Below are 23,061 nucleotides of genomic sequence, written 5' to 3' on the forward strand. Positions count from 1 at the left end.
AGGACAAAATAAGCAGATTTGGCATTCGCTAGGCAGATATCACAACGTTTGTCTTGTGCTTCATGATATACTTTAAACTTATGAGGCTCTCCCTCTCTCTAGTTATTTTGTTCTGTAGGAGGGTGCGTAGGTTTTCTTTTGTGTTGCACATAGAATTTGTACTGAGGTTCCTGTTTAGCACAACCAATTGTTAGAGTCGTTTATTCAGTTAACATCACTTAATGAGTGTCCGTGGTATGCAGAATGTTTTTCTAGGTATTCAAGCAAGACTCTTTGAGGTTGATGCCAGATGTGCTTTTAGCCACAAACTATAAGACTAGGTCAAGTTGATGACATTTTGAGCATGGGGTAGAGTCAGCTAACTCAGATTTTCCTTGTACTTGGTATTGTGTTTATTCTCATTCTATAGTCATTTGTTGAACTTTTAGCCGCATACACGTTAAAGATACTTCTGTTGAATTTTAAAATACTATATGGCTGGAATTGACATGTGTTAATTGTTTGGAAAGATAAAACCTACAGTTTCTATAAGCATATATTAATCTTTGAAAATTTATTTTCACCATTTTTTTTTTCCTGCAGGTATTTGAAAATGCAATAGATCCTGGGGCTGTAGCAGAAATTTTAGAAAGTAAGTGCTCTTAAAACAAAGCAGAACAACTATTGGGTGTATGTAATTGTGTGTGCAGATATAAAATTCTGTATTCTAATTCCGTATTGTGATATTTCCATTTTGATCCATACTTATATTCAAGACTGTGTCAAATTTGAATCATGGTTTTGATTCTATTACACACCCTTTTCTAGATAGAGATGGGATTTATTTGATGGTACACTTCTGTTTGTTTATATATTATAATTAAATGGTTTTTGTATCTTCATACAGTTATGTGACCATCATAATTTTTAAAAATTAATTAATTAATTAATATTTAAATTTACATCTAAGTTCGTTAGCATATAGTGCAACAATGATTTCAGGAATAGATTCCTTAGTGCCCCTAACCCATTTAGCCCATCCCCCCCCACAACCCCTCCAGCAACCCTCTGTTTGTTCTCCATATTTAAGAGTTTCTAACGTTTTGTCCCCCTTCCTGTTTTTTATAATATTTTTGCTTCCATTCCCTTATGTTCATCTGTTTTGTATCTTAAAGTACTCATATGATACTTGTCTTTCTCTGACTAATTTCATTTAGCATCATACCCTCCAGTTCCATCCACGTGGTTGCAAATGCAAGATTTCATTCTTTTTGATCCACTCATCCATCAATGGACATTTGGCCTATTTCCATACTTTGGCTATTGTTGATAGCGCTGCTATAAACACGGGGGTGCATGTGCCCCTTCGAAACAGCATACTTGTATCCCTTGGATAAATACCTCGTAGTGCAATTGCTGGGTCGTAGGGTAGTTCTATTTTTAAGTTTTTGAGTAAACTCCATACTCTTTTCCAGAGTGGCTGTACCAGTTTGCAACCATCACCATAATTAATTTTAGGGTATTTTTATCACCATAGAAAGAAACCCTAAACCCATTCTTCCTTATCACTCCTAGCCCTAGGGCACTGCTAACCAATATTTCTGTCTCTATAGATTTGCTTATGCTGGATATTTCATATAAATGGAGTTATATAATATGTGGTCCTTTGTGACTGGCTTCTTTCACTTAGCATGTTTTCAAGATTCATCTTTGCTACAGCATGTGTCAGTATTTCATTTCTTTCTGTGGCGAAGTAGCGTTCCATGGTATGGCTGTGCCACATTTTGTTTATTCATTTAGTGGTTGAGGGACATTTGGGTTTTCTTCATGTTTGGGCTATGATGAACAACGTTGCTGTGAATATTTGTGTACAAGTGTTTTTGTGGACATGTGTTTCCATTTCTCTTGGGTCTATACCTCAGAGTGGAAGTGTTGGGTCGTATGGTAATTCTTTTTAATTTTTGGAGAAACTTCACCAAAGCAACTGTATCATATTACATTCCACCAGCAATGCGTGAGGGATCCATTTCTCCACATCCTGGTCAACACTTGTTACTTGTCCTGTTGATCGGTGGCCATTCTTGTGGGTATGAGTGAAATCTCATTGTGGTTTTGATGATTTTGAGCATTTTTTCATGTGCTTACTGGTTGTTTGTATCTGTTATTTGGAGAAATGTGTGTTCAGAGCTTTTGCTTATATTTTAATGGGGTTATTTGACTTTTTATTATTGAGTTGTAATATATTATGAACTTGTAACATATTGAATTCTTTGTATATTATAGATGCAAGTCCCATAGCAGATGTATGATAGATACTTTCTTCCATTCTTTGGATTATCTTTTCATTTTCTTGATGGTGTTCTTTGAAACACAAAAATTTTTAATTTTGATGAATTCTGTTTTATTCGTTTTTCTTTTTTTACTTGAGCTTTTGATGTCATACCTAAAAAACCATTACCTAATTTAAGTCACAAAGATTTATGTCTGTGTTTTCTTCTGAGAGTTTTATAGTTTTAGCTTTTACATTTGAGCCTATGACACCTATTAAGTTTATTTTTGTAAATAGCATGAGGTAGGGGTCCACCTTCATTCTTTTGCATCTGGGTATCCAGTTGTCCTGGTCTCATCTGTTGATAAGAGTATTTTCCCCCCATTGAATAGTCCGGATACATTTGTTGAAAATCAACTGACTGTAAATATGAGGGGTTTTTTTGGATTCTCAATTGTATTCTGTGGATCCATATATCCGTCATTATGCCTGTAACACACAGTCTTGATTATTGTAACTTTGTAAGGTTTGAAATCAGGAAATGTGAGTCCTCCACCTTAGTTCTTCATTCCAAGGCAGTTTTTGCTATTTGGATTCTCTTGTATTTCCATGTGAATTTTAGGATCAGCTTGTCTGTTTCTGCAAAGGAGCCAACTAGGATGTTGATAGGGGTTGCCTTGAACCTGTAGATCAATTTGAGGAATGTTTCCATCTGAACAACATCAAGTCTTCCAGTCCATGAACATGGGATATAGTGAGAATTCACTGAACGTAAGGGATTTAGAGCCTGAGACAAATGCAGGGCTTAACATTCCCATTGTCCTACTTGGAAAACCTAAAATTACAAACTGCCTTAACTGTCCGTTTCTTGGCATTTAAAATTCTGTCCTCATACATCCACATGCTTTTCATAAGTCTGCAGAGGGAGAATTTTACTTTTCTTGTATACAGACTTCTAGCTGTTTTGAGACATAATTGACATATCACATTATGTAAGTGTAAGGTATACAACATGTGGATTTGATACACTTAGATATTGCAAAATGATTACCACCGCATGAGCTAACACACTCATCCCATCATGTAACTGCCATCTCTTTCTTGTGGTGAGAACATTTAAGACCTACCCTCTTAGCAACTTTCAAATATATAATATGGATTAGTTAACTATAATCGTCTATGATTGCCACCATTATTGTCTATTTTAAAATGTATTCACTTCTATAATTTGGGGGAATTATCTTTATTGATTTTTTATTGTTATACCATTTATGTTTAAGTTACTTTCAGATTTGAATTTTACTCTTGTCCTTATAGATTTTGTACATGGGCTCACTATTTGTAAATATACTTTGCGCTCGGGAAGTATAAAAAATGTTATATTTTATGTTTCATTTATATTGTCAGAGAGCATACTGTTTTAAGCAAGATAAACTTGTATAGGTTGATGGACAAGAGTTGGATTTTGAATTTTTAAAATGAGAATCTGATTTTTATGTCAGTGATTTATGGATACGTTTTTAAGACAAAATATTACATCCATGTCATCAATACTTCTTAGGGCACAAAATGTTATTTTTATAACTTAGTTACTCCCACTCTATGCCCTTGGATTACTGGGTCCAGAAATACCTGAATCCTTGTTGATATGGCATTATTATTATTATTATTATTATTATTATAAATGGAATGTTATGACAATTTTGAATTTAACAATTATGAAAAACTCTCTCATTTTTTCTATTTTAGGCTTCCTAACCAGGTTTGAATTAATACAGCTAGTATCTCCAGGTAATGTGCCCATAAATGCATTTCTAAATCAGTTTATTTTAATTTTGAAGGGATTTTGGCACGACAGAATGGGGACTGGTATTTACAAGTTGTGCTTTCTAAAACACTCACTTTCCCCCCGACCAGTGTGTTGAATTTTATCAATTCTCACAGAAGTAACTTTATGAGTCTGGTGGCAGTAAGCATAACTTAAAGGCGCTTTGGCTTTCCATTTTTTCATGACTTTAATTATCACCAAATAAGAAAAGCTTGGCTCAGTTTTTTTCAAGTTTTTGCCTTTGCCTTTGTTGGCGAACCCAAAACTATCTTCTGTGTTAGATGCCAGAACGGGGTTGGTAAACTGTAGGCCAGTCCAGCCTGCAGTTTGTTTTGTGTGACTCGTGAGCTAAATTTCTATTTTTTTTTTAAATTGAGATTCATAAACTGGATATTTCATTCATATACTATAAACCTCTCCATTGCAAGTGTACAACTCAGTTGTTTAAGTATCTTCACAAATTTCTGCAAACATCACCACCATCTTATTCCAAAACCTTTTTATTATCTGGAAAAAAAACAAAACCAAACCACTGTAGTCCTTAATAGTCACCCTTTATTCCCTCTTCCCACAGCCCTGGCCACCACTAGTCTACTTTCTCTATGGCTGTGCCTCTTCTGGACATTTAGTGTAAATGGAACCAGACAGTATGTAGCCTTTGGTGTCTGGCTTCTTCCATTTGGCATGTTTTCAAGATTCACCCAGGTTGTAGCCTGTTATCGTTACTTTGTTCCTTGTCCGGATGCATAATGTGCTTTTATATGGATACGCCTAGTTTGTTTATCCCTTCGTTGGTCGATGGACGTTTGAGTTGTTTCCTGGTTGATGGACGTTTGAGTTGTTTCCACTTTTTGAATATCATGAACGACACTGCTATCAACATTCACGTACAAGTTGTTGTGTGAGTACATGTTTTCAATTCTCTTGGGTTCATACCTAGGAGTAGAGTTTCTGTATCATATGGTACCTCCACGTTTAACTTTTTAAGGAACTGCCAAACTGTCTTCGGTTCTGGCCGTTTTGAAGGGTTAGAAAAAAATTTTAAAACATGCGTATTTCGTGATGGGAAAATTATATAAAATTATATAAAATCCACATTTCATCGTCCAAAAAGTTTTATTGGAACACGGCCATGCTTCATTTATTGTCTGTGGCTGACTTTGTTTATGCTGGAGTTGAGTAGTTACGACCGCGTGGCTTGCAAAGCCTAAAATATTTACTATCTGACCCTTTTATGGAAGCAGTTCTTGCCAGAATCATGGGACTTTAGGAGGAAACCATTCTGTGGTACCTCTGCTTCCTGTGTGTCTTGAATGGCAGGGCACCTGAGCTAAACTTCTGCATGGTGGCATCAGTTCTCTTACGTGGTTTCTCAGTGTGGCTGGTTACCTGGTGATTTTAGTCGTGTGTGTGTGTGTGTGTGTGTGTGTGAGAGAGAGAGAGAGAGAGAGAGAGAGAGAGAGAGAGAGAGGGAGGGAGAGAGGGAGAGAGAGATAATATTTAAAACTCAGGGGGCACCTGGATGGCTCAGTCGGTTAAGTGTCTGACTACAGCTCAGGTCATGATCTCACGGTTCATGAGTTTGAGCCCCGCGTCAGGCTCCGTGCTGACAGCTTGGTGCCTGGAGCCTTCTTTGGATTCTGTGTCTCCCTCTCTCTTTGCCCCTCCTTCCCTTGTTCACTCTCTCTCTCTCTCAAAAAGAAATAAACATTAAAACTCAGAAACATTTAGAATTCTTTTTTGATTTTTGCTGTTACGGGTTTTTGCCTTTTCTCTTCCCAAGATGAAAATAGCTTTATGGTTTTTAGTTGCTGCAAAAAGCATTCCCAAATGATGAGAAAACCTCTATTTATAATTTGGTGAACATGTTTCTTGATATTTGTCTGTGGACAGAACACCTAGATATGGAATTTCTACATAATAGTGTCACATACATTTTCTTCTCTTATTGGCTTCCCCCCATCAAATATCACTGTTGTGTTGTCATTTCTAAAAGCCTGGAGGTACCTCATTCTTTTTAATGGTAATAAAGAATTCCATTAATTTAATTATGTGTCCTTAAAAGTCTCTAAACAGTAGGGACATCATATTTGGGGTTTTTTGACTATACGTTGTTGTCTGTAGTTTGTCTTTTTTCAATAGCTATGTGTTTTTCCAGAATATTCTAATTATCCTTAAATTGATATTGTTGAACATGTAGGTTTTCCTTGTCTTTCACATATTTATAAAAATTATTTTTTTCTCCGGGCTCCTGGATGGCTTAGTCAGTTAAGCCTCTGACTTCGGCTCAGGTCGCAATCTCATGGTTTGTGAGTTCGAGCCCCACATCGGGCTCCGTGCTGACGGCTCAGAGCCCGCTTCGGATCCTCTGTCCTCCTTACTCTCTCTCTCTCCCCCTGCACTCTTTCTCCCAAATAAACACTTAAAAAAAGATATTTCGCCAGAGATTACAGTGTGTTGTTCTGATTATTCTATTTTATTACTAGTTATTGTTGTGAATCTCTAACTATGCCTAACTTATACATTCAACTTTATCATAGGTATGTATGTATAGCAAAAAAACGTAGTGTATGTAGGATTCAATGCTGTCTGCTGTGGGGGCCTTGGTATATAATTCCCCATGGATAAGCGGGGACTCGACTAAACCATCCATCCATATCTGTAACCTGAAAGTAAACTGATCGTCAGCAAGCTTCCATTATTACTGTGTTCAGCAGTGTGTATACAGCAGGTCCATTGCCCATATCCTAGCTAATGCTGGATATTAATGTTTGAATTAATCATGTTTGCCAAGTATATAATAATTTCTTTAAAGTATATTGTACTATATTTTCTGGCCTCTTCTTTTTTGCAGACATGATTTGTGACAACCTCAAATTTAAAATTTACTTCTTAAAAAATTTCCATTTTCCCATGATTTGTTTTCTTTCTTTTCCTCTGTACAACGTGACTTTCAGTGCCCCGTGGTTACTTGTGGAGTGATGTCTGGATGTTAACATTGCATTTGGTATAACTTCCTGATATTTTTACCAAAGTTTTTAATAAGTTATGCTTACTGTGTATGGATTCCCCCTGTTTTGTTGTATGTTCTGATACGTTATTGTTTGAATTTTTCTTCTTTTAAAAAGACTTTTTTTTAATGTTTATTTTTGAAGGAGAGAGAGACAGAGTGTGAGTGGGGGCTGGGGGGAGGCAGAGAGAGAAGGAGACACAGAATCTGAAGCAGGCTCCAGGCTCCGAGCTGTCAGCACAGAGCCCGACGCGGGGCTCGAACCCACAAACCACGAGATCATGACCTGAGCTGCAGTCAGACGCTCGACCGACTGAGCCACCCAGGCGCCCCTTTCTCTTCTTCTTAAGAAAACATGAGGGAAGGAGAGTGAGCCTGGCAGATTCCTGAGCTAAAGCAGAGGTGACTGTGGAGGCTTTTAAGAGGATCACAGTTGTGCCTGGTGTGGCCCTGCCTGTGGCGGGTCAAGGCCCCAAGGGATGGAGGGGACCCAGAAATCTGTAGCTCTTCTGCCTCTTGGCTCACTGGCAGAGGAGGCCCCGAAACAGAGAAGTACCCCACTCTCTGTGGATCTAAGGACGGGTACCCTCGTATGTGTTAGGGCTTTCTTAGGTAGACAGAAGAGAAGGAAGGCCAGTGGTGCCTCTTCCTGGCTTTCCAGAAATTCTTACTGAATATTTTTCAGCCTAAAAGTGACAGGCTAAAATCAGGGCATTGAATTTTTTTCCACGTTTTTTTTTTTTTTTTTTTCCTTATTTGACCTAGTTTTATGTTCAAACATATATCAATGCTAACTGGCAAGTTATACTTCAGTATGTTAATAAAATAGAAGCAGACTCATTTTGGTCTTATTTAATTCTACACGAATTAAAAAAAAAAATAACCCAATACCTACATACTCTCACTGTAAAAATTAAACTAACACAAAGTTATATAAAATGAAAAGTCAAAAGCCACATTCGTCAACACCTCCTGACAACAATTACTAATAATTTTCTTTTCAGATGTTTTAAAATGTATTTAGTATATGTAATGCATTTAACCTAAAATACATATATGCATATATATACATACATATACATACATGTGCTATATATATCTAGTATTTATCATATGTATGTTTAGTATACATATTGGTTGAATATACATATTCTGCAGCTTGCTTTTTAAAGTTTAATATATCTTAGATTGCCATATGTTCTTTTTTTTCATTTCGAGAGAGAGAGCATGAGCAGGGGAGAGGGGCAGAGAGACAGGGAGAGATCAAGCAGACTCCTCGCTCAGCATGGAGTCTGACATGGGGCTCCACCCCACGACCCCGGGATCATGATCTGAGCCAAAATCAAGAGTCAGATGCTCAGCCGACTGAGCCACCCGGGTGCCCCAACCATGTGTTTTCCACACGACCAGAAATCCATCTGTGAGCGGGTTGCAAGAATAGCTCGAAGCCACGATGATTGGAGAATACTGAGGCTGGGTGCACGCGTACTGTTTATAACTCAGAAGTTACTCAGATACAAAGTGGAGGACTTACGAGACGTGTTTTCCTTTTGTCTACGGTCCTTCAATTTCAGATTGTAATCTTAGTGGAATGAAGTTAGAATTGCTCAAAATAATTCCACTCAGCTTCGGATGCATTGGAGACGGATCCTTTAGTTCTCCCGAGGTGTTCATTGAGGGTGTGCCCGGAACGTGCCCCACAGTGTGCTTCTGGCATCCCACCAGTGGTGCCAGGCGGAAGGGTGATTGTAAGCCCTTTTGCTCTGCTGGGTCTCCATAGCAGATAATTAAGTAAAAATGATTTGTCTCATTGTAGGCTACACCGTAGGGTCACATGGGTCACATGTAGGTTCACAGGGACCATCCCTTCACTTGGCTGAATTGTTACCTTTTCATTTTGCTGTAGATGTTATTTTATTGTTTGATTCCTTAAAAAAAAAATTTTTAATGTTTGTTTATTTTTGAGAGAGAGAGACAGTGCAGGCAGGGGAGGGGCAGAGAGAGAGGGAGACACAGAATCCGAAGCGGGCTCCGGGCTCCGAGCTGTCAGCACAGCGCCCGACGCAGGGCTTGAGCTCACCGACTGCGCCGTCATGAGCTGAGCCACCCAGGCGCCCCTCATTGTTTGATATTTATTCACATTCCTTTCAAACACGCTGATAGTCAAAAGACATATTATGACCCTGTGTTAATGATACAAGTAGCTTAGATTTACACACAGCTTTACTGCTAAAGAATGAAGGGGTCCAAAGATTTGGCTTAGAAGCTGTAAAGACGCCTCGGGTTCTTGTTTACCAAGATGGGAAAAAAGCAAGTGGACACAGGGGGGCAGCAGTGTAATCCTGTTGGACTGGGAGCTTGATGCTTTCTTTTTACTGATCTCTTAGAGAAAAAACGTCTACTTGGGGATAAGTCATGTACATTCAGTCCAGCTGTAAATTGCCATTTTTGTGGGCACCTGTTCCCTCAATCAGAGTTTGGTTTTATACTTTGTAGTGTGTTTACCAGGCATCAGCAAGAACAGAACTCCTGCCTCAGAAAATATGGTTTTGAATTTCTGCTTTGACGTGTGGCATCATGATAAGTGTCTTCTACTCACAAAGCCTGTTTCCTTATCGGTAGAGAAGGCATCAAATGAGACTCCATAGTGGGAAGCAAGCTGTCGATTCTGATGTGCTCTATAAATGTTAGATTTTCAATACAATATTGTTATTAAAATGATCGATTTTGGGGGCGCCTGGGTGGTTCAGTTGGATGAGCATCCAACTCTTGATTTCGGCCCAGGTCAAGATCCCAGGGTGATGGGATCGAGCCCCCTCTGCACTGGGCGTGGAGCCTGCTTGAGATTCTCTGTCTCTCTGTCTCTCTCTGTCTCTCTCTCCCCCTCTGCCCCTCTTCCCTGCTTGTGCTCTCTATCTCTCTCTCTCTCAAAAAAAAAAAAATGTTTTTTTTTTTCTTGAAGTCCTCATTCGTTTTCCTTTTTAGGGGAAATGTTTTTCATCGACGGCATCGATGATGTCGTTGTCTGTCTGTGCCATTAGCCTATAAGAACACGGATTTCCTTCAGACATAGCACGTGGCCTATGAGTATCGCTCAGCCTGTGTATAACCCAGGCTCTTGCTGTAACATCCTCGTGGGGTGCCAACATTTTTACATTGGGTGGCAGTTAGGACTCTAGAATATGATGGAACCAGAGAGAGAACTGAGGACATAGCCTTCTATCTATCTCCTCCAATTTCAGTGCCTTCATCCCCGTGATTCCAAAGCTAGTAGATGAGCAGGCCTCCAGTTCTCTGTCCTCTTATTTTTATCTTCATTCTTGCTAACGACGGCGATAGTGACTCAGTAGCTATCATTTTGGATGCAGTGACAAGAGCTAGCCAAAAACCTATGAAAGGAAAAAGGAACAGCCCGGTGTGTGAGGCATCGTCCCATGCACGCAGGTGTTCCCGGTAGGAGCGTGTGACTGAAAACACGTGACGTCCAGAGACCAGGGTGGCCCTGGTACCTTGTACCCCTGCTGGGTTGGTGTCATGGAGCGGGCACGATAATGGCAGGTGATGTCCGAGTGCTCTACACTTTGTATATGTCAGGTGACCTCACAGTAGCCCTAGGGGGCAGGTACTACGATGACTTTTACGTTTTCCCAAAGAGGCCCCTGAAGTTAGGAGATCACGTAACGTGCTCCTGGTCACACAGCTGGTAAAGGGCGGGGCAGGGATCTGAACCAGCTCTGTGTGCATCTGGACACGGTTCTTCCCCACTGTACGTGGACCTCAGCAGAAAGCTGCGTTCCGTTGCTGGTGACGGATGAGGAGACCGTCACATCACTTCCCATTTTCAGGTTGCTCTTGTGAGACCTCAGACTGGAGGAAGTCTGTCTGGCCGGCAGAGGTGGGGAGGCCATGCCCCTCCTAGGGAGCACTGATAAAAAAGGTGGCCAGGATAAGACTGGGAAATGATTGATGCTAAGATTGATTCTGGGATAGCACCCGCCTTCCACTGCCTCTCCACCTTTCTCTTTGTCATCAGTGTACCTTGTATATTTATTTGCATAGTTTTTTTGACATCTGTAGACTGGAAACTCCAGGAGGGCAGGAGTTGGACCCATTTTGTCTGCTAGTATACATGCAGGGTCTAGGACTCCTGGCACACAGTAGGTTCTCTATGCATATTTCTTGAACGTATGAATGAAAAGAAATTGAAAATATTGGAAAGAAATGATTGAGAAATGAATGAACTGTGAAGGTTGGAAAAAAAATTTTTTTAAGTAGGCTTTATCCCCAGTGCAGAGCCCAACACGGGGCTTGAACTCACGACCCTGAGATCAAGACCCTGATCAGGGTCAGGACCTGAGCTGAGATCAAGAGTTGGCTGCTTACCCAACTGCGCCACCCAGGGACCCCTCAGAGGATTTTTGGTCTGTCTGCCTTGTCTCACGGTGGTGGAAACGGAGTCTCAGAGAGGGTGATTACTGCTAACTGACTCCACATCGGTCTTCACGATTATCCCCTCAAGAGACACTTAGCAAGTGTCTGCCCTGTACCAGGCACCCGTCTGGGGGCAGCCCCGGGGGGCTGTGTTTTACCACTCGGTTCTGACGGCCACCCAAACACAGGTGTAAAATGTCTATCTTTAATGACATCTCAAGGGCCCTATGGGAAACGCTGACAGAATGGTCCCTCTCCAGGTGAGGCGTCGTGGCTGGGCCACTAACTGCCTGGCATTCACACCTTTCTGGGCACAGCCCTGCCAGGGACAGAGTAAGGAACGTTGACAGACAGGGACTGCTTTCATGGAACGTTGATGGAAACGGATCAGAGATACATATCCGAATGAAGAGCCTGCTGAGTGGTACGTTAAGGGCTGCAAGTTCATTGGGCTGCAAGTTCAAAGGGCATACCGCCTTTCTAATGAGATGAAATTTCAACCGAGGCCCATCATGGGATAGGAGGGAGGCAGCCCTGCAGAGATCCAGGGAAGGAACGTTACAGGGAGAACCCGGGGCAAACGTCTGAGGTCGAGGCGAGCCTGGCGTGTTGGAGGGACAGCGGGAAGGGCGGCAGGGAGGGTGTGGAATGACCGAGGAGGAAGAGTGGTAACATGAGGGAGGAGAGGCGGTCAGAGGCCTGATTATGTGGAGTCTTGAAGTCCAGAGCAAGATGCTCAGGCTTTATTCGCGAGTGATGGGAAGCCCGCTGGGAGGTTCTCAGGAGAGGAAAGGCCCAGTCTGACGTGTTTATAACACCGCGGTGTGTGGAGGACAGGTGTGAGTGCAGCAAGAATGGAAGCAGAGAGAGCAGTGTGGAGGCCGTGGCAGTGGTCCGGGAGGGAGGTGGTGTGGCGGGGACCGGGGTAGTGACCGTCAAGATGGAGAGAGGAGACAGATTGCAGGTTTATTTCGGAGATGGAGTCCACAGGACTGGTTAGCAGGTTAACGTGAGGGGCAAAGGAGTGGAGTCAAGGATGAAGCCTGGACTTTTGGCCCGAGCACACGCTCCCTTGTCTCTGAAGGGAGAATAGGGGAGAGCTTATGTGTGGGAAAAAATCAAGGGTGTTGTTTTGGACCTGTTACTTTGGAGACATGAGGAGACATTGGACGTGAAGCTTGAAGGACGAAGGAGATCTCAACAGGATGGGAAGGAAGAAAGGACATTTTGGAAGGAACAGCACCGGCAGAGGAAGGACGCGGCGGTGGAGGAGGGAGAGATACATCATCAATCCGTTGTGGCCGGAGCACGTCTGAGAGAAGGGTGGGGACACATGATCTGATGACGAAAACCATAGAATTCGTTCTTTTTGCACATGGATCCTTATTAGAACCCAAACATTCATATTTATTTATTTCTTTTAATTTTCAAAAAATGTTTTATATATTTTTGAGAGAGAGAGAGAGAGAGATGAGCAGGGGAGGGGCAGAGAGAGAGGGAGACACAGCATCTGAAACAGGCTCCAGGCTCCGAGCCGTCAGCACAGATCCCGACGGGGGGCTCGAACTCACAGACTGTGAGATCATGACCTGAGCTGAAGTCAGACACTTAACTGACTGAGCCACCCAGGTGCCCCCCGAACATCCATATTAATGAATAAGTAGGAAGAAATTGGTCCATTATACGTGATAATGTCAGGTGTTTTCTGCCATCGATGTGCCAGAAATCCACCCTCGTCAGACTTCTTCTCACAAACAGAATGGTAGTCACCAAACAGTAAAGCTACCTGGTTGACCATAGTCTCTTCTGTGGCAGTGTGCCATACAGAGGCCACTCTTAGTCTGAACCTCTTGTGTTGCACCTGCTGTGTAGACGAGGAGCGTTCAGACGGCAGCTTCTCCGTCCTTCGCTCAGTGATTCTCGGTCCTCGTAGCCCCAAGATCTTTTGGTAATGAGTGTTTGGTAACATCCCTTTCGTCAGACTGAAATAATATTGATGGTTAGTATAACCAACTGAAGCAAATCACTGCAAATAGAGAAATAAAAGGAAAATGGTTTCAAATAAAACGATAGCATATCAATACATAAATGGTGGGCACAAAGAAGTATTTAGATGTGGCATGGTTTTCAAACTGCCAGTAGGGGCTCAGTAAAGACCCAAACACAGTCAAGTACGACGGCTCCTTAATTCACATGGTACCTGCATTCCCGAAAATTCAGTGTATTTTAAAACCATGCAGAGAAAGTGCTTTGTGTTTACATGTAGCCGTGAGGTTCCAGGCTTCGCTAATTATAAGGGAAGAATTAGCTTCTCGCCTAAAAGAATGTCGGTTATGATGTTAGAATGTTGTGCAGGAGTGTCTTGAGTGTTGCAATGTCTTGACCCTGGCACCTTGGCTCCTGCCCATGACATGTCCCCACAAATCTTGGAAGTGTCCCTGAGGCTGGTACCAACTGTGCTAAGAACCACAGCCTCGGCTGTTCTGTGGGCCATCAGGATACTGGTATCTCTGCATCACAGGCCACGTCGAGCCCCAGTCTATGCTGTAAGCTTTGTGTGAACAGGGCGCTGTCTGCTTTGTTCCTGTTCTGTCCCTAGGACCTGGCCCAAAGTGTATCCTTGGAAAACATGTGGAAGGAAAGGATGGGTGGTCGCATGGATGGATGGACAGACAGATGGATGAAAGATTTTTCTCTTTGTTCTGTCTTGTGGAGTAATCCTTTAGATATTTTTGTCTCTCTCTGTTGTGAGTTCGGAAGACTTTTAAGTTTTATCCATGAGATAAGAACCAGTAGAAGTGTCTTCTACTCTGCCTCTTAAATAAGAGGTGCTTTAATCAAAATGTTTATTTTTTTAATGTTTATTATTTTTGAGCATTTATTTATTATTGTATTATAATAAATACATATTTTATATAAATAAAAATAAACATTTTATTATAATAAATACATATTTTTACATAAATAAAAATAAACATTTTTATTATAATAAATAAATATGATTTATTATTATTTTGAGCTCACCCCGAGTGTGAGCAAGGGAGGTGCAGAGAGAGGGAGACATAGAATCTGAAGCAGAGTCCAGGCTCCGAGCTGTCAGCACAGAGCCTGATGCGGGGCTTGAACTCACAAACCGTGAGATCATGACCTGAGCTGAAGTCTGATGCTTAACCAAATGAGCCACCCAGGCGCCCCAAAATGTCTGCTTTTATCTGAGTGCCTTCTCTGCCATCACCTGTCTGAGCTCTTATTTTGTTAAACTCAAGAAGTAGATCATTTTCAGAACGTAAATCTACTTACGGTTTTTCTCCTTGCATTCTAGCATGGGAAGAGTTGGCCTTCTATGAAGAAAACACACGAGATTTTCTTTTCCCTGAGCCCAAGCTGACACCTTCACTCCCTGGCATGTACAGGCAGGTGCTCATGAAGACATTTGCAGGTTTTCCAGTAAGTGATTCATGCCCCGCTGGACTTCTGCTGGGAGAGATTCTTGCGACCTGGACATTTTATTTCCGATAGGGGATGCTCTTGGGCAGATCACTTCCATCTGGGTTAGTTCCCTTGTTCTGTTTAGCAGCCCCGTTTAGATGCCCCATTCAAAATACCAATTATACTGGTCTGAGAGGTGGGGATCTTACCTAGCCAGGTAAATCATTGCCATCGTCACACTGTCACATACTTAGAAGGACGTTTTCTCCACCTTCTCTGAATGCAGACTAACTGAAAGATTTGATACTGGTTTGTTTTTTATTAAATGTTTTATTTATTTTTGAGAGAGTTAGAGAGACAGTGCAAGCAGGCGAGGGGCAGAGAGAGAGGGAGACACAGAATCCGAAGCAGGCTCCAGGCTCCGAGCTGTCAGCACAGGGCCCAACACGGGGCTCGAACTCACAGACGATGAGATCACGACCTGGGCCGAAGTCGGACGCTTAACTGGCTCAGCCACCCAGGTGCCCCTGTACCAGTTTATTTAATTGTAACTATTGTTTTCGTAGTAATAATGAAAGCAAAATACAGTCGTAATAGTAATAATGCCACCTCTCATTTATTTTGAGCTTTCGGTTCTTCATAAGATATGTTATTTTCCTCAGAGTTCTCATGTCATCCAAGGCAGCTATCACAGTCTCCACTTAACGGAAGGGAAAGAGAGGTTCACGGTGATATTATTGAAGGATCTTGAAAGACACAGCAGTGATTCAGATGACAGTCTGTTTTGGGGGCATTGCCTGAACCCAAATTCAAAATATTCATTTTGATGATATCTGTGATAGTTTCTAACCTCACAGCAACTCGGATGGTTTTCTCAACATTTCTGTGGCCTGGATGGCCTCTGTTGTAAGGGCCGCACCTTTATGAATTATAAAAAGCATATTTAATACTCAACTTTTCTGTTACTTGCCCATGAATCTCTGTTACTATCACTTAATAAAATGTCATTGCCTCCCATTTTGTTGAGAGTACTGTGTAGAATATACAACATGCAGGACCCTTACTTCTGTGATGTTTATGACGACAGAACTTCTAGTTCTAATACTTCAAATGGCAAACTTTCATCAAAAGTTGTCCTCCTCAGAATTGCTAATGTCCGCAACTCTAAACCCTCCATAATCTTTGAGGGTTTGGTGAATATCACTGACGCCATTTTTTTTTCCCCTCCGAGATACTCTTTGTATATCACCTGTATCCATCGTACTCATGAGAATGTTTGCCTTTATCATATTGAGTTATTGGCATATTTCTCTTCAGGAGCTAAAAGGATCAAAACTGGCGAGAATCACGTGAAGGATATTCCTTATATTAACTTCGGTTTGCCTAAGTTTTCTATCACAGAAAAGCCATCCACAAACACTGAGCTGGTATCCAGCTGAGTATCGAGACGAGGAGAAACACACGTTCTTATATTTTCTCAAGTGTTGTCTCTGTTTAACTTTATGGGCATAAGTAGGAAGAAGAACATACAGGAAGTTGTGTTTATAGTTTTTTGTAAATGCAGAGAAAGGGCTTTAAAACCGCAGGGAAAGATCGGCAGGCATTAGAGGTAAAGTGTCAGTGAAGTTAATGAAACTATGTTTTAAACAATTTGTAAAAAGATAGCGGAGCTCAATTTCTCCCAAATGTTCTATAAAGCAACATAAAACCAGCTGCCACAGTTTTAATGGTAGCAGACATTCAGTGCCCGCTCGCGAGATGCCAGGTACTGTGCTGAGTTTGTTATAGGTTATCTCGTGCAGTCCTCCTTGACCCTGCAAGGTGGCTATCAGTTTTTTCCTCATTTTACTGATGGGTAAGGTGGCATAGGTAGTTTAAGAAGGTGCTCGAAGAGAGGCACCTGGGTGCTCAGTCGGTTAAGTGTCTGACTCTCGGTTTTGGCTCAGGTCAGGATCTCACAGTTTCATGAGATCGAGCCCCACATCAGGCTCTGTGCTGACGGTACACAGCCTGCTTGGGATTCTCTCTCTCTCTCTGCCCCTCCCCTACTCACGCTATGTCTCTCTCAAAATGAATAAACTTTTAAAATATTGAAAAAAAAAAAGAATGGGCTTGAAGACACAGGGCTGATGAATGATGGGGCATGCTTGTCTGTCAAACTTCAAAGTCTGGAATCTTGGTCACTGTGAGACGCTAATTCTCTCATGTTTATTTCAGCCCATTGTCCACTTTCTCTACATTCATATCATAGAACTTGAGTGTGTACATGTGTGGGTCAGGCAAACCATTCACTTGTTTTCTCTAAGTTGTTAATTCATTAAGAAGTAGACTTATTTCCTTCACGAAAATGTGACTTTTCCTTTGTATTTCTGTATTTCATTTCACTTGATACCTTAACCACTGTTTCTCCCCCCTTTTCCTGCTGAGGTTAAGAATTTTTTTTAAATTTAATTATTTTTGAGGGGGGGAAGGGCAGTGGAAGAGGGAGAGAGAGAATCCCAAGTAGAGAGCGCAGAGCCCAACTTGGGGCTCAAAGTCATAAACTGGGAGATCATGACCTGAGCTGAAATTAAAGAGTCAGACACTTAACTGACTGAGCCACCCAGGTGCCCCAAGAATTTTTTTTTTAATATAATTTGTTCTCTTGTTAGGTGAAGACTGTAAAGTAAGCAGAAGGAATATTATTATTTCTTTATTGTTAACTTTTAGTTAATAATTTCATTTTTTCTTTAGGGCCATGATTCTAGAAAAGTCGTACTGTTAAATCCATTTCTTGACCTAACCATCATTGCCCTCATCCTGTTGCTAAGGAAACTGGACAAGATAGACCCTGTAAATTTCAGCTTTAAACTTTTACACTAAAATCATGTTCCTGTGAACAAGAAAACACGTTCTTCCTTATTATCTGTCAGTCACTGTCAGGCGTCGAGGTTATATGAGCGAACAGGAATGTGTTACGGGGTGTGGATTCCTTGCTGGTAGGGCACCTCCCTCCTCTCCAGGCAAAGTGTAACAGCGGTTTGAAGTCCTGCTAGGCAGCCACACGTGCGAAGTGTGGACTCGGACTGTCTGGGTTCAGTCCCGGCTGTGTCACTCATTACTGTGACTTTGGGTAAATTGCTTTCTCTCTGTTTACCTGAGGTTCCCAGCTGTAAAATGGACTGATAATAGTACTTCCCCTATACGGTTATTGCGAGGGTTGGATGTATGTACAGTGTTTAGCATGCTATCTGGCATATAGTTAGGTTCACGGTAAACGTGACCTGTTGTGGTTTATTAAACTGTCATTCAAATGATGATGCTGTCTCCTTGTGAGGCCATGAAAAACTGCACGAGTCTGTGGCCCACGTGGGGACGTGTTCAGGCTCAGACGGCTGGGCCAGGGGGGACCTGAGGTCTGGCACACACGAGGTCTCATGATTCTAACCAACAGCACTGTGGACCTTGGAGCTTCCCCCAGTCTCCTCTCCGGTGGGCAGTCTCACAGCTGGAGGTGAGGCTGAGCAGGTCACGTCACTGTACGCTGTTTGCCGGATGTCTCCACCCCCCACCACCACCCTTCCCCCCCGCCCCCGGATTTTCTAACTTGGCAGCAATTGGGCTCATGTGTTTGTAAGCCCAGAAATCTTGAGTCTCTGGCCCAAGCCTACCGCTTGTATGGGCATACCACATTCTAGAGGCAAAAAAAAAGAAAAAAGAAAAAAAGCAGCTGAGGATCTAGGCTGTGCCTGTAAGGACATGTTCTGTGGACAAGATGAACGCACAAGAATGAACGTGCATAGGAGTGAATAAATGCCCAGGAAACAAGCTGACTCCTGGCTCCACCAATCCCCAGTGGACAGACTTAACCTCTCCAAGCTCGTTGGATAAAATGGGGATAGGACTGTGTGCTACCCAGGTTGTGGGAGGGTTAAATGAGAGGGCGTGAAAGTCCCTCACAAACCCTGGCGTGAGTGGTAAAAGATACAGTACTTGTCAGTATCCTCTCCCCCTGGGGCTTCAGCTGATGCAAATCCTTCTTACTGACTATGTCCTGTCATGAGAATGAACTTTCACAGCCCGGAGGAGTAAGGGGGAGGGCGGGCTTTGAGAGGCAACTGGGGCTTGGACAGGAGATGAAGAAAGGGAAGGCACACCGGGGACAAGGAACACCTGGCCAGGTGATGGTGTCTGGGGGAGGGAAGAGCAGAGGGTCCTGCTGGGCGGGGTTGGGGGGAGGGAGTGATGGCTGCAGGTGAGTCCATGAGGTCAGTCGGAGATCCTGTAACTCGATCAGATCCAGTTCTGTTCTCGGTTTGCCATCTAGAAGCCACGGGACCTTGGGAAAATTGCTTTCTGTCTCTCTAAAGACTCAGTCTTTTTTAGAAAGATAATGGTATTTTTATTTTATTTATTTATCAATTAAAAGCGTTTATTTTTAAGTAATCCCTACACCCGACACGGGGCTCAAACTCGCAACCCCAACATCAAAAGTCGCACGCTCCATTGGCTGAACCAGCCAGGTGCCCAGATAATTGTATTTTTTGTTTTTTTAACGTTTATTTATTTTTGAGACAGAGAGAGACAGAGCATGAACGGGGAGGGGCAGAGAGAGAGGGAGACACAGAACCGGAAGCAGGCTCCAGGCTCTGAGCCATCAGCCCAGAGCCCGATGCGGGGCTCGAACTCACAGACCGCGAGATCGTGACCTGAGCCGAAGTCGGCGCTTAACCGACTGAGCCACCCAGGCACTCCGATAATTGTATTTTTTAAATGACCGTGCGGTAAATTGATTTTTCTGATAACACGGTTACACGAATGTTAACACATGTATAGATTTGTGAAACCACCACCGTGATCAGGATGTGGAGCTCTCCCATCAACCCCCAAATCTCCTCCCTTTATCCCTTTATAGGTGCAACCTCTCCCTTACCCCTCACCGCTGGTCTGCTCTCCATCACTGTAGTTCTGTCTTTTTCAGAAGGTCACGTAAAGGGAATTATATGGTCTGCACCCTTTTGAGATTGGCTCCTTTCACTTAGAAAAATGCCTTGGACAGTCACCCATGTGATTGTGTGCACCAGCACTTTGTTCCTTGTTATTACTGAGTGTGTGTGTGGCTGTGTATTATTCAGTATGGCACCGATCCCCAGAAAAGTGTCAATGACACGAAATGGGAAGTTTGGAAATAGATCTAATGAGCATAAATATTTGGTATAAGATACGAAGCACGTTTTTCAAAGCAAGTAGGCAAGGAAGGAGAACCTCTATCAATCCCAGATAATCCTAAATAATCTCACTCAATTCTGTGGTTCAGTGTTTTAATTTTTTAATGTATGTTTATTTTTGAGAGAGACAGAGACAGAGTGCGAGCAGGGGGAGGGGCAGAGAGAGAGGGAGACACAGAATCCGAAGCAGGCTCCAGGCTCCGGGCTGTCAGCACAGAGCCCGACACGGGGCTCGAACTCACGGACCGTGAGATCATGACCTGAGCTGAGATCGTATGTTTAACCAACTGAGCCACCCAGGTGCCCCATATGTATATATTTTAAGCGATATGTGTGGGTTATGCCAACCACACAAAAGAGTAATTAGGTTCTTACAGGCTTTCAAGTTAGAATGGGATGGGCGAAGAATCTGTTTCCAGTAACTTATTTGCTTCCTTTATGCTATTTCATTTTTAGGGCATTGCTCCCAAAATAGAGTTTTCCACACGGACAGCCATCAGAGAACGCGTGTTCCTGCATAGAAACAGGTTTCTTGTAAGTATAATCAAGAAGCCAGTGGTAGATCTGTCAGGAATTTTCTCCGCAGAATTTTCTCAGCTCAAACTCAGTTACTAAGTTTAGATGCAACTGGATGAGTAGAAACCTGGAGACTCCTGGCTGGGTTTGAGTTTCTGTTATTCGGACTGTTCAGCCTGCCCCATTAGACTGTGTCTGACATGGGTTCCTTCTGGTCTGTGGTGGAGCGGACAGAAAAGCGATACAAAAGCCAAAGTCACAAGTTTGACATAAGTAGGCTGGTTAGCTTATTTGCTATTGTTTCATGGCTTTTGCTCTTGAGCTTGTGAATAGGAGTGTTCCTTCCCTCTTGGCTGAGGCTGCTGCTCTGAGTTGTATTTGGGGCCGTCTTTGGTGATCGGGAAGGGTCTCGGGTGTTCTTGTTCAGCCCCGATTTCCCGTCATCCTGAGTACTTTTGGTGTTTCTTTTACCTTGTGGCTTATAATTTTTAACCATTAAAATCCTTTCTAGAACAATATGGAGCATGGGTGAATGTAACTGGTAAAGCTTCTTCAGGTGCTTTGCTTGTCATCCCAGATCTTGCCTGGTGTCCTGGAAAATCCTTGAAAATGTAGGCTGTGGGTTGAGGGGGTACTGAATGAAAAGGGCCACTAATCTGTGCAAATCCATCACTCCTGTGGGCATCATAACTCATATAATGGGAGGCCAATGATTAATTTTAAGGAAGGCATTAGCTGCTTTTTAGGTTTTCCTTATTTAAAAAAAAAGCATTTGTTTATTTTGAAAGAGGAAGGGGGCAGAAAGGGAGAGAGAGAGAATCCCAAGCCAGCTCTGTGCTGTCAGCGCAAAGCCCCATGCGGGGCTTGAACTCACGAACCATGAGATCATGGCCTGAGCCGAAATCAAGAGTCAGGTACTTTACCAACTGAGTCACCCAGGCGCCCCAGTATTTCCTTACTTACCTGCTATTTTTTCCAGGCTGATATGGGTGCATGGTGATTTTTCAGTTTATCTTTCTTTTCCACTCCATCATATTCATCTTGATCTCCTAATATAGGTCTTCCTTTAAGTGTTAACTTTTTATTTTTTAAATTTTTTTAATGTTTATTTTTGAGAGAGAGAGAGAGACAGAGCACGAGCAGGGGAAGGGCAGAGAGAGGGAGACACAGAATCCGAAGCAGGCTCCAGGCTCCAAGCTGTCAGCCCAGAGCCCGACGTGGGGCTCGAACTCACAGACCACGAGGTCGTGACCTGAGCCGAAGTCGGCCGCTTAACCAACCGAGCCACCCAGGGGCCCCAAGTGTTAACTTTTTAAAGTAACAGATTTATTGTTTTTTCTTATGGCAAAAGTATTCATTTTAGAAAATTAGAAAATACAGATAAGCAAAAAGGACAAAATAAAAATTGCCTGTCATTCTTATTATCTAGAGATGAGCATGACTCATTTTTTTTTGAGCATGTTCTTCTGTATACACATACCCACACCCACACACACATAATTTTAACGTTAAAAGATTGCATATCACTTTGCACCTTTCCCTCTTCACCTAACATACCCTGGGCATGTTTCTCACGTCCTTAAGTATTCTTACACCAGGCAGATTTTCGCGGCTTCATTGCAGTCCACCATATGGAAGCACCGTAATTTGGTCATTTTCCTGGTGTTGGGCACTTCACTGATACAGTAGTCAGAGTTCAGTCAGGAAAAGAGACCGCACATGTTATTTTAGTAAACAGATTTGATCTTGTATTTTTTTGGAGTTTATTTATATTTTGAGAGAGAGCGCGCACGAGAGAGAGCACATGCACCTGTGTGGGCGGGGGCGGGGCAGAGGGAGAGAGAGAGTCCCAAGCAGGCTCCACGCTTTCGGCAAAGGGCCCAACCTGGGGCTTGAACTGCGGAACCGTGAGATCAAGATCAGAGCCGACATCGAGAGTCAGATGCTCCACCCACTGACACGCCCAGCCGCCCCAAAAGACTTAATGTTTTAAAGTAAAGCCAAACGGGTTGAAGGACTTAAGGTGAAAGGGACACGGGACTGACACTGCTCACCGCTGCTGACCCGGGAGCTTGGAGGAAGGGTCCTGTGGGGCAAGTCCCAGAGTTCTGAGCGGGGCCCTCTGGCCAGCTGGTGCTGGAAGGTGTGAGCGGGGCACAGGAGGCTAGCTCTGCGGTTATGGGAGGAACACTATAAACCCGGTACCTCTGTCACTCGGAAGGTGAAGAGCGGTTGCTGGGCTGGCATTGACGGCCGTAGATGGCAGCCCTGGGAGCCGGGCCTGGCCTCCCTTCCCGGCTTGCAGCCGCTCCCCAGCGCCCTCCAGCGGTGGGGCCTGCCCGAGCGGCTCGACAAGCGGCCGGTTTGCCCCAGCATCGCCCGGCTGAGCCTT

The 23,061-nt window shown here is 43.0% G+C and overlaps 1 protein-coding gene and 1 non-coding gene across 7 annotated transcripts in view; one reads left to right on the forward strand and one right to left on the reverse strand.

Moving 5' to 3' along the window:
* Positions 1-23,061, forward strand: part of SPATA6L (spermatogenesis associated 6 like) — a 47,788-nt gene that overhangs the window by 6,889 nt on the left and 17,838 nt on the right. For 3 of the 6 annotated variants that reach the window (XM_049633077.1, XM_049633068.1, XM_049633099.1), the window contains 4 exons: positions 583-631; positions 3,998-4,039; positions 14,840-14,964; positions 20,610-20,687. In XM_049633077.1, the coding sequence (XP_049489034.1) occupies positions 583-631; positions 3,998-4,039; positions 14,840-14,964; positions 20,610-20,687 (294 nt within the window). The other 3 variants (XM_049633088.1, XM_049633080.1, XM_049633109.1) reach the window with 3 other exon arrangements.
* Positions 7,330-7,414, reverse strand: TRNAC-GCA (transfer RNA cysteine (anticodon GCA)). Its single transcript has one exon. It is a non-coding gene; the product is annotated as a tRNA-Cys (tRNA).

Source organism: Panthera uncia, chromosome D4, assembly GCF_023721935.1.
Source record: "Panthera uncia isolate 11264 chromosome D4, Puncia_PCG_1.0, whole genome shotgun sequence".
Taxonomy (NCBI): domain Eukaryota; kingdom Metazoa; phylum Chordata; class Mammalia; order Carnivora; family Felidae; genus Panthera; species Panthera uncia.